The 12,428-nt window shown below is 40.4% G+C and overlaps 1 protein-coding gene across 1 annotated transcript; it reads right to left on the bottom strand.

Moving 5' to 3' along the window:
- Window positions 1-10,667: 10,667 nt before the first annotated feature.
- Window positions 10,668-11,594, bottom strand: LOC146813053 (olfactory receptor 5V1-like). The gene has a single exon (XM_085614688.1). The coding sequence runs from the start codon at window positions 11,592-11,594 to the stop codon at window positions 10,668-10,670; it is 927 nt and encodes a 308-aa protein (XP_085470814.1).
- Between the last annotated feature and the right edge of the window lie 834 nt (window positions 11,595-12,428).

Genomic DNA, 12,428 nt, shown 5'->3' with positions numbered 1-12,428 from the left:
TGTGTACCTTACCACTGCTAACCAGTGCTAAAGTGCTTGTGCTCTCTCCTTTAAACTTAGTAGGATTGACTTATACCCAATTGGCATATTACATTTACTTGTAGGTCCCTGGTAAAGTTACGCTACTGGTGCCCACTGCCTGGACATTACATGTTACTAGTGGGGCTGCAGCAGTAATTGTGCCACTCACTATAGTAGCCCTTTTAACATGTCTCAGGCCTGCAATTTCAGTCTGTGTATGCAATGTTAAACTGCTTTGCAACCTGGCAAAATAAACCTTTGCCAGTCCCAACCCTTCCCTTTTTAATAAATATAACTCACCCCTAGGCTAGGCCCTGGACAGCCAGGATGGCAGGGCACATTGTATTTAAAAAGTAGTACTTAGGTTTTACATGTTCTAGTAATGAAAAAGGCCTACCTCTCCTATGAAATAATATTGGAGTTACCATATTACATTTATTAAGTGATAATTTCCAAATGGAAGTTTATGTTAGGTGTTTTTGCAGTTGGAATTAAAAATCCTCTCTATGGTTAAGTCGGAATTCAAATTATAATTTTGAAAATGCCACTTTTAGGAAGTTGGAATTTTCCCTGCTTTGCCATTTAGAGACATTTTTATAAACTGTTTTGCGTTGGTTTTCCACTACACACGATGCAAAATTGACACATACTTTAAGTCATATTTTTGAAGACATGCAAAGCGACTTTGCAGGGCTTTGAGTGGCTCCAAAAATATGCACTAACGCAATGCAGCACAAATCGCTGCATTGCCTTACTGGTTATACATTCCATAAATGTTCACACATACCTAGATTCACAAGACCTTGTAATACTGGGAATGTGCCAAAAAGGTACACAAATGCTTACAAGGAGAAATATGTTTTTTTCTCCTAATTTCTTCCTCTTTTAATGTGTGCTGCATTCTGCAGTACACATTGAAAGAGGAAAAAGCCTCTCATTAATGTTTTTGTGCAGAAAGGTGACACTTCCTGCACAAAAAAAATCCTCCCTACAACACAGAAACCCAGGTACCATGATTCAAGGGTGCCTGCATAGTGCTAGTCTATATATCTGCACCACTACAAGGGAAAAGAACACGAATGCCACATATTGGACAAATACGGTGCATTCCTGCCCATTCATGTGATGTAGGGCCATGTAGCAAGATGGCTTCCTGCACAGCCTTGTACCACTAAAGTCATATATTTGGCCCTTATTGCCTGTCTCTGGGTCACATGAGTGGGTGTAGCTGACAGTTGGGTTTTGTATTCGTCTTAGACAGCTCCACACAATAGAGAGCTTAGGTGTGCCTGGATGGGACATCACTGGCTGGATGGGAGGGTGGAGCCTTACTTACTTTTGAATAGGCTGTGACCTGCCTCCACATATAGGACTGCATATCCCCCATAACCCCCTGCAGTTAGTTTGAAGCCAGGGCAAACAAAGCCTGGAAGGCTGTTTACCATTAAGGGAAACTTCTAGAACCTTCTCCACTTCAAGGAAAAGTCCAGGTAAAAATATTGGACCTCAGACACCAATTATTTAGTACACTTTTGGGCCTGTGGATACCCTGCCAGGTAGAAGGACTACTATGCTGCTGAAAATACTGCTATTCTGCTGGACTGCTGCTCTGAAGTACTGTTGCCTTGCTTTACTGACCTGCAGCCTGCTACCCTCTTGCTTGGGTGAAAAGGACTGGACCTTCTTCTGTTGAACTAGGAACGTGAGAGTGAATCCAAGGGCTATTTGGCAGGCCCCTAACTAGAGCCTCAGGGACAGAAGGCTCCAACAACCTTGTGTGCAGCACCTGGACTCTGCCATCTGGAAGTCCAACCCTGCCAAGTGATGCCATCCCAGTGCTAGACCTTTGAAAGTGGGACTCTGCTGCGAGGATTCTCTCAACACAAGGACTCTGCATTGACATCGCAACCCACATTGGAACCATCGCTGGGTAAAGCTTCCGCAAAGCAGGCCCTTGCAAATATACTGTTGACGGCAACCTCGACAATGGCGCAGCTTCATGCTGCTCTTTGGAATCAATACATCGCCTCAACCGTGGCACTCATCGTTGATGCCAGTCTTCACATCACAAGCCCTCATTGATGGAATCCTCAAACATGAAGCAGGACTTGTATGGCAGGTTTGCCACTCCTCAGAACAAATGCATTGCCTCAGCTATGCACTGAATCCTCAATACAGGACCTCACAACACTCTGCAACCAGGATTTTAGATACTCTTTTTCAGTGGGAATCGCTGGGTATCTGAGGCTGGTCCATGCTTCATCATGGTTGGTCTGACCTTGTGACTCTGTCCCAGTCTATTGCAAGTAGATCCCACAGTTGGTGCTTTGTGCTTTTTGCATACTATTTTCACTGACATCCTAAAACTTGCATATCTTTTGTTTGGATTGGATTTTTGTTGTTTTGGTCTTGTTTTATTTATTATTTAAAAATATATATTTTTCTAAATTTGTATGGAGCTTTTCTTGTGTTGTGTTTTCACTTTATTAACATTTGGAGTATTGCATTATTACTTTACACATTGACTCTATGTTAGGCCTGACTGCTGCGTGCCAAGCTACTGGAAGGTTAAGCACACGTTAATTTGATGTTTGCTTCTGCCTTACCCTGACATGTATTGTGGTTTCTGCTTGAATAGGCTTTCACCCCATTAACCAGCACCTAAATTCATCAAAATGAGGTTTCATTTATTTACTGACAGAATATACAAATAGTCATCATGTTCTGGCATAATAGTTTAAGAGAGCACCCCACCACTTAGCACACGATTTTTGATTGGTCATTTTCTGAGTGTGGTACATTTTATCAGTCAGGTACGTTTTTCCTGCTGCACAAATATTTGTAAATCCAAGACTCAAACCCCTTACAGGTGCAATCATGAACTGTTGCTAAGGAGAAACATTTGTCTTGAGTACTGCTGCAAAACCTTATTTACTGAAATATTTAATTACTCCAGACATTCTTCTAACATACATTGCTTTTCACCTAAACTTTTGGATAAAACATGTCTTTTGGGGAGGATAAATAAATACTTAGATGCATAAATTGAACAAAAAGTAATTAACCTAGTAGCTATTGAACTTGTTCACACGGCCTCTAATAGGTAAAGCAAATCTGTAGTGGCCAGCTGACCAACACAAAATGTTTACAGTCTCAACTTACAAATCTGAATAACTTCGCTATGTGTCTGATTTAGAACTTGGCAAATAGGGTACTAAGTCATAAATGTGGTTGTAGTTATCTGTTCATCAAACTCTTTGTCTGATATCATTTCTTTCTGTTTCTCACCACCAAGAAAAATATTGCAGTAACGAACAGAAAAAAAGAAACATTATCACCACTCCCTGGGAGGAAACTCCCAAGGTGTCGGGATTATTAGTTTATTTTTTTCTCAATCTCTAAATTTCAGTTTATAAAGGTTGGCCCGGATCTGCTCTTCAGGCTCCAATGAACACTTAGGGGCCTATTAGGATGGTGGGCGGTGGCACAACAGACAGCTCACACATGTGCAGACAACCACATCCACAGGGCTGAACAATCCAAACAACAGGCATACAACTCCTGGGTGACACATGTGTGTAGTTGACAATGCAGGGGCATGCACACATCTACACTCCTGACAAACTCACCCCCTTCACACTGCACACTTCTTGACCACCCAAGAGCACACATTGAAAGGAAGCCATGGGACTAGGATGACAGGCCATCACAAAATGACCACACACATACACCACTGGGCACACATAAATGAAGAATACACATACATGATGACCCTGGCCAGCCTGCCTGCAATACTGTGGATAGAATCCCACTCTGTGCTGGCAGTGCCCCCCAACCTGACATGAGTACAACATAGTGATGCCAAACTCAATCTTGTCGTCAATGGCAAGGATGTATCATGGCCAGGGACATCTGGGGAGGGATGCGATGGTAAGGTCCTTTAAGCAAACCTGGTACAATGCAAAGTTTAGGACAATTGCGGAGAGCATCTGTCAAAGGTGTTTGATTTGTCAGCAATTTAACACTGGGAAAAAGACAGTGGTGAGTCTAGGGACTATTGGCAGAGAAGGAGGTCCTTTTACAAGAATGCAAATTGATTTCATTGAAATGCCCCAAGTGAACAGACTGAGGTATGTTTTAGTGGTAGTCTGTTTGTTTTCAAGGTGGGTGGAAGCTTACCCGACTAGAAGAAATGATGGATTAACAGTGGCGAAATTATTGTTGAGGGAGTTGATTCCTAGGTACGGGTTTCCAGTTACAGTTGAGTCTGACAGAGGTAGACATTTTCAGAATGAACTCATAGGTTTGATTTGTGAAGCATTGAAAATACAACAGAAGCTACATTGTGCATACCGACCAGAGGCTTCTGGTGTGGTTGAGCAGATCAATGGCACAATCAAAAACAGAATTGGAAAGATGTGTTTAGCCACTGGCATGAAATGGCCAGACGTTTTACCTCTAGTTCTGATGACTATGAGATCTACTCCAGATAGAACTACAGGTTTGAGCCCGCATGAAATAATTATGGGACATGCAATGCGCCATGCATTCGTGCCTGTAAATAAGTTGGTGACAATAACTGATGACATGATTTTGGATTACTGTAAAGGCCTGGCTGACGCAGTCCATTCTGTGTTTCACCAGGTTGGGGAAGAAGCTACCACACTTGAGAAGAAGCAAGCCCATGATCTGAGTCCAGGAGACTGGGTGAGGATTAAGGTGCACAGAAGAAGAAATTGCTTGATTCCAAGGTGGGGAAGGCCGAGACAAGTTATTCTGACTACAACGACTGCAGTGAAGTGTGCTGGAGTGAAGCACTGGATACATGCAAGTCATACTCTGAGAGTTCCAAACCCAAGAGAAGGGACTGGTAAAGAGTATTTTGAAGAGTCAGATTCCAGTGATGGTGAAGATCCTGAAGATACGGAATCAGTGAGAAAAGAAGCAGAGAGAGCTTCAAGAGAATCACTGCGAGTATCAGAGGGAAGATCAGATTCTATTAAAGAGCCTGAAGTTTCAAGTAGCAGTGGAGGAAAAAGAAAAGAAAAGAGAAATAACACAGAGACTACTCCTGAATCAGAAGAGAAGGAGATTGAAGAACCACTTGAGATTATTCTTGAAGAAACAGGGTCAGAAGAAGATAGAGAGGGACAGATTGCGGAAGACCCCCGAGGAGGTGTAGGGAACATTGATGAGGAGCTAGGTGAAGGGACAAGTAGACAGCAAGAAGATTGCGTGTCGGAGACCCGAGGAGGGACAGAAGTAGGGAAGTCTCAAATAGTGGTGAAGGAATCTGTGGAAGAAAAGAAAACTGCTAAGAAACGAAAGCAAAAGGCAATTGAAATAGAATCGGATGATGAAAATGAACAAACAGAGTGTCGAGTTCTGAGAAAGAGAACTTCGATTGGAGAAAGGAGTGTTAAAGAATTAAAACCGAAAAAGGTTGTGAAAGGAGATCGTTGGCCTAACAACAGAGTTAAAAGACTAAGATACAGGATAATAAGAGCGAATACATCGAAAGCTGAACAAGTAAATGAAGTATCAAGTCAAACTTCAAAGGCTGAAGGAGAAGAATCAAAGAGATCAAAAGACCAGTAGAAATAAAAAGAGTAAAAAGACCCAACCAAAAGTACAGATCACCGGAATGGTCTTATGTGACACTGTCTGAAGAAGGAAAAGAAGAAACAGTGACTCGAGATAATCCGGAAGTGGCCTTGAGAAAAGTGGTTGAGGAAGATACTGGTGAAATCCTGAAAGTACTCTTGGCTGACATTGGAGAAGAGTCAGAGACTGGGGATTGTGATACTGGAGATCTAATACAATTTGATATTGAAGAAATTGGAGTGAAAAACGATGAATATCCAAACTGAGTAAAAGAAGAATTCACTTGGATTAAGTGAACAGAAAGATCTTTGGAGAAATTGAGGAGTTTGGAACAGACGCTGAAGAATTTGAAAGTTCTGATTTCAGTAGTGGAGTAGTAGAGGTTAAAGCAGAAAAGAAAAAAAATGGCTAACATAGAGAATAATCAAAATAGATGTGCCTTCTTTAAAAGGTGGTGCAGGATGTGCTGCTGTTGTACTGGATTATTAATGCTTCTATGGGGTGTTTTAGTTTTATTAGTGACTTTTAAGGTTGAATTTGGGATGGAAACAGAAAATATGACTAATATAGAGAAGAATTCACAAGAAGTAGTTCCAATTAGAAGTAGTAGTTACATACACAAAGATAGGTCAATTAATAATTTTTCTAGTAATGTTTTTTCTAAATTGTTGCATGAATATGTGAAGACAATGGAAGTAAGGGATTGCTATGTCTGCATGCAGTTACCTGCATCCGTTTCAGAGGGTGTTACTTATCACCATTTACCAGCTACATATGGTATTTCTTGTAGTATTTTAAGTAGTGTTTTTTATTTGTTAGGGAAAATAGATTATAAGATGTCTAACAGAGATAGTATTTTTGGGCACTTGCCAATGAACAAAGAGCTGAATCCAGCTAAAGAAGCTAACACTTTTGGTGAGATTTTTATTGAAGAAAAAGGACTAACATTAGATTACATTTTTAAGAATAATTTAACTTGCAGTCTGAAAGAAGAGGAGAAAGCTTTCCTGGATATGGTAGAGGAAAGGAGAGTGAAGATGCATGAGAAAGCAGGAAAATATGTAGTGAGTGAGACAATTTGGGATATTGAAATGGGAAAAGAGTTGAGAAATGGGGCTAGTCCAACTTTAGCTCTAGATGCACCGCAGAAGGGTAAACTATGCATTACCAGAAGGAAATCCCAATATGATACATATTTTGTGGGAACTAGTGAGTGCCATGATACATACTTCGTTGCGACAGGTTGGGGTTTCAGAGGTGGAGAAGATACAATTTTTCCAGGAGTGTACTATGTGTGTGGGAACAAGGCTTACTACAAGTTGCCTGACCATTGGTATGGCACATGTTATGTGGGCTTAGTTTTTCCTAAAATTTTTCATACAGATAAAATAAGAGATGTAGAAGATATTAACTTATTAACACGTTTTAAGAGGGAAACTTGGTCTGAAATTGTGGGTGATATTTTTGGGGTTTTGATTCCAGCAGTGGGAATTTCTTTGAATGCTTATGGAATTTGGAAACTGTCCACAGTGGTTGATCGCTTATCGACGAATACCGCAGGAGGGTTTCTTTTGGTGAATACGGAATTAAGTGCCGTACGTGCCATGTCAATGCAAAATCGACTTGCCCTTGATATTCTTTTGGCCAAAGAGGGTGGAGTTTGTGGAATTTTGAAAGTTCAACATTGTTGCACTTACATTCCTGACGAAAGTAAAGACCTGAAGGTCTATATCAAAAATATTACTGATTTGCATGAAGAATTAGTACCACTTGAAACTGGGAGTTTATGGACTAAAATAGCTAATAAGATGATAGCTGTTAAGGATTTTATTGCAAAAATAGGTAGTACTATTATAGGTAGGATATTGTTTCCTTTGTCTTGTATAATTGTTGCTTTACTGATACTTAGATTGGTGTGTGTGTGTTGTAAAATCAGGAGAGGGAAAGAGAAATTGAAAAATGAAAAGAAAAACAAGAATTCGAAAATTTCAAAAAGAGAACCACAAGAGATTGAATTAGAAGAATTGAGGGAGAGTGTTTATTTAGAGACAAAGAGAGATGATGAAAGAGTGACTGGTGTGTAATTTGTGTAAGGGGAAAAAGACATTTCTGATTTCTCCTAAAATGGGACTAAATTTTCACTAATTTTTTTTTGGGTTTATTTGGTGATAAAATCACCAAAGGGGGGATTGCTGGAGCAGAGTTTTCTTTTAGAAAATTCATGGGCTTTTGAAGCTCTGGCATGTCTATGCGTTTTATTAATTTATTAATAATTAACAATTAATTATTTGTCCTTGTGCAAGTGTGTTTTATTAATCAACCCGTTTGTCCTAACATAAGAGAAAGTTACATGAGGGTTGGCTTATTTGTGCTGTTTTTGTCTTAATAGTAACATGCAAGTTTTCATGTTTAAACGTTGCTGTGTGCTATTTATTTTTAAGCACAAAACGCTGTCTGAATTAATGCTTTTTATGTCGCAAAGCTAGATAAATGCATACACATAAGGGTATTAGTGGGGTTAACACTGTTTAATCATTATGCTGTAGTAATGTTTATTTTGTCTCTTTAATTAAGATGGTCTATTGTGGCCTATGTAGGCCTTAACCGAGCTGACTGTATTTCGAGGCCTGGCTGTGGCATATTCTGTGATGTGGCAAGGGAGACCCCTGCTGGAAAAGGTCGAAGACAACTGACCATGGTCCTTGTTGTAGTTTTCCATGAGGACATCAGCAGTTTGGAGGATCTCCAAAAAGAAATGGAACGTCCTTGGCAAACAAAGGAGCTTCTGAAACAGACAATGAACTGTGGCTCGGATGCTGAGGGAAGTTGAACGAGTTGGATACTTTGATAGTTTCTTGGTTCCTGTTCCGTAGTTCACGTCTTGTGACTTTTCCTGAGCGAAGATTTTCAGATGTAGCAATGTTACATCCCTTCCTTCTTGTTCTGCTCAGTGATACAGTTTATCCTGCCAACTTTATGTGTATTTCCATTGTAATTTTCATTATAAAAATTGTTAGCTTAGGGAGGGTTTTGCCACTTGCCATTTTACCTTTGCCGCGTGAACTTGCGTTGCTGAGGATCGATGCTGAGGACTCCGTCTTGAGAGACTTTACCGAGAGACCTGTCCTGACCCGTTCTGACACTTAGTTAGAATAGGTAACTATGAGAAATGATTTATTCTGATTGATTTACTTTGACTAATTTTTAGATAAAGCAATATAACTTTTAAACATGGTGTTGAATTTCCTTTCTTGTCAATTATTGTGTACATTTTTGATCATTATTGAATAGATTGTATAGAGTATGTTTAAGGACAATCACTATAATCAGGTCCTATCGTCCTCGATATAGATGCAGGGGGGTTTAGGTGTTTTCTTCCCACAGGTTTATTGCTGGTAGAGTATTTGAGCGTATGATAGTGAAATGGGCCCTAGCGTATGATGAATGTATGTGCGTGTAACTGTGAGATTACTCTATCCGTGGTAGTGGGAATATTATAGATACCCTGATCTCTATCACTGGCAGTGCCCCCCAACCTGACATGAGTACAACATAGCCAACATGAACAAATTAAGAACATGACAACTGCCCTCCATTTAAAATTGGCATCATTGCCCCCACAAGTACCTGGGTCAGGAAGAACTGAAGTCCATGTCACCCCTGTAAAAAATAGAGTAAGTGAGCCAAGACATTGGCTATGTTGAAGTGGCACACATACCATGTGGCACAGTAAACCATATACACATAGCAAATTAACTTTATTCAGTAAGGACACTGACAAACCAGACAACAGGACCAACTGTCTTTATTTACATATTGCACAGATAGGCACCATGAGTAGAGAAGAGCAAGGCACAAATGCAGAGTATGTCCATGAGAAGCTGCACAGGGAATACTTGAACACAGCAAAGAACAACAAGGCCAGATGGCAGGGCAAAGTGCAGAGTAGGTCCATGTGAAGCTGCACAGGCAAGGGCAAAACAGCAGTGAACAACAATGCCAGTGGGCAGGGCAAAGTGCAGAGTCTGTCCATGTGAAGCTGCACAGGCAAGGGCAAAACAGCAGTGAACAACAAGGCCAGTGGGAAGGGCAAAGTGCAGAGTCTGTCCATGAGAAGCTGCACAGGGAATACTTGAACACAGCAAAGAGTAACAAGGCCAGATGGCAGGGCAAAGTGCAGAGTATGTCCATGAGAAGCTGCACAGGGAATACTTGAACACAGCAAAGAGCAACAAGGACAGTTGACAGGGCAAAGTGCAGAGTATGTCCATGAGAAGCTGCACAGGCAAGGGCAAAACAGCAGTGAACAACAAGGCCAGTGGGCAGGGCAAAGTGCAGAGTCTGTCCGTGAGAAGCTGCACAGGGAATACTTGAACACAGCAAAGAGCAACAAGGTCAGTGTCAAAAACAAAGTGCAGAGTATATCTAGGAGAGGCTGCACAGGGAATGTGTGTGACTGTACCTTTCCATGGTCAGCAACACAGTCAGGGGGTAACAATGTAATTGTAATTATATGTAATTGTATATATGTAATTGTGCTGCCTGTTGTATATGTACTGTCTTTGGGGTAGGATCCTCCTATTCTCGGCTAGTCATCTACCAGGAATTCTGTCTTCCACAAGCTTATCTTCTAATAGTGTTAAGGCCATAGAGAGTGGTATGAAATATAGATTGATATTCCCTTTGTCCGCAGAGACCTGGCTATATCTGAAACCCAGGGCTAGTGGAATCTAAAAGTGAATTATCTGAATGAGTGGAGGGTGCACAACAGCTCAACCAGTTACAAAGTCAGCAGTTCCTCTTCTTGCATCCCAGCCTACATTAAATCTGTCTATGACTGCTGTGAGTTGCGCTAGAACCTCTCTGATTTCTAAAATGATAATATCAACTTTGGAATAAAACTGAAAAGGTGCACATGGTACTAGAAATATCAATGCTAGAATCTACCAAATGCTGGGATACACCCTCAGTTATAAATAACATCTATTCCTGCAAAACATTCTTTTAAAGTTTAAAAAATCTGTCGTTTTGTTTCTTAAATGCTATTTTGTATTCTTTCTCTGCCTCAGGGTGTTTTTAAACTCTTTATTTTTTAGGCAGTATATAATGGGATTACATAGTGGAGTTATAGCAACATATAACAAAGAGAATACTTTGTTGTATTTTACTGAAGCCGTTGATGCTGGTCTCATGTACGTGGAACAGATAACTCCATAGAATAATATAAGTACAGTGAGGTGAGAGGCACAGGTGGAAAAGGCCTTGCGTCTCCCCTCTGTAGACCGGATTTTCAGGATTGTTGAGATGATGTTGATGTAAGATGCAATAGTTAAAGAAAAAGGTGCAACTCCAACTAGAGTACCCACAATGTAGATTGATAACTCAAGAGCACGAGTGCTGCTACATGAAATCTTCATTACAGCTGCCACATCACAGAAGAAGTGGTTGATGGTGTGAGACCCACAGAATGAGAGCCTAGATGCTAGTATAATGTGTGGTATTGGGTCAATAAAAGTAAATAGCCAACATATGGCAGCCAGCTTCATGCATACTACATCATTCATGGTGGTCACATACCGTAAAGGTTTGCAAATGGCCACATATCGATCATAAGCCATAGCTGTAAGAAGGAAGATTTCCGTAGACACCATGTAACTGAAAAGAAACATCTGCAGAAAGCATCCACTTAGAGAAATGTGTGTTACCTCCTGAAAGAAGTGAGCCAGCATATTTGGTAACATTATTGTTGTGTAACAGATGTCTAGAAAGGCTAGGTTTGTAAGGAAAAAATACATTGGTGTGTGCAGTTGTTTGTTAGAATAGACAATCACCATAATAAGAACGTTCCCCACAAGTACCAGGAAGTAAATGAGTAAAAAGGTCAGAAAAAGTGGAACTATAAGATGTGGAAAATCAGAAAAACCCACAAGGGTGAACTCAGATGCTAAGGTTTGATTTTCTCCTTTCATGTGTCTTCGAATGCGGTTTTCCAGAGTTTGCATATCAAGAATATCTGCAAATAAAGAATGAAGGAAAGTAATGGCCAAAACACACACTATTTTGGGGAAAAATGTCTGTGGATGTTTTAAGGTCACAGTTCATTTATTTACTATGCGTAAAAAAACTATTTAATTTGTGACACAACATAGGTGACAAATAAGCCACCCCTGGTGTGTTCTTTTTTCATTTTTCATGGGGCAATGACTTGGCTGCATGATATCTATTGCAAATTCATATTTTGTTACTTATTTTTGTTACAAATTTCAGCTATATCTATTCGAAACTTGTCTAAAAGATACAATCAATACAAGCAAAAACCAATAATAAAAAATCTAAATTGTTGCAAATTAGATGATGCCTTTGACCCTATGTATTACTGTAAGGGCTGACCGCTTTTAAATTAGCTGTTCATGACCAATGTTTAGGGCTGGCAAAGCAAAGACCTTATGTTAAGAGCAAATACACAGAGATTAGGCTTTGGATCACCCTTGTCATTCACTGACTTATAGTGCAATCACCCTTCAATCTTTGCTCAATTGAAATGTCTTTCACATTTCGCCTCATCCCACAACAATGGGCCTGATTTACAGTTTGTGGGACCAGCTACTCCGCCACAAACGTGACAGATATCCCGCCCGCCGTATTACGATTCCCTTAGGATATCATGGGGTCATAATATGACGGATGGTATATTCATCGCATTTGAGACGGAGTTACCCCATCCTCCAATCTCTAGAAGAGGCCCAACATTTTTAAACATGACCTTGGAAACATTCCTGCCTAACCTTCCCCCACCCTGGCTG

This window comes from Triturus cristatus, chromosome 7 (genome assembly GCF_964204655.1).
Source record: "Triturus cristatus chromosome 7, aTriCri1.1, whole genome shotgun sequence".
Classification (NCBI taxonomy): Eukaryota; Metazoa; Chordata; class Amphibia; order Caudata; family Salamandridae; genus Triturus; species Triturus cristatus.
Note: the sequence above shows the minus strand (reverse complement) of the source record. Positions and strands in the feature narration are given on the sequence as shown.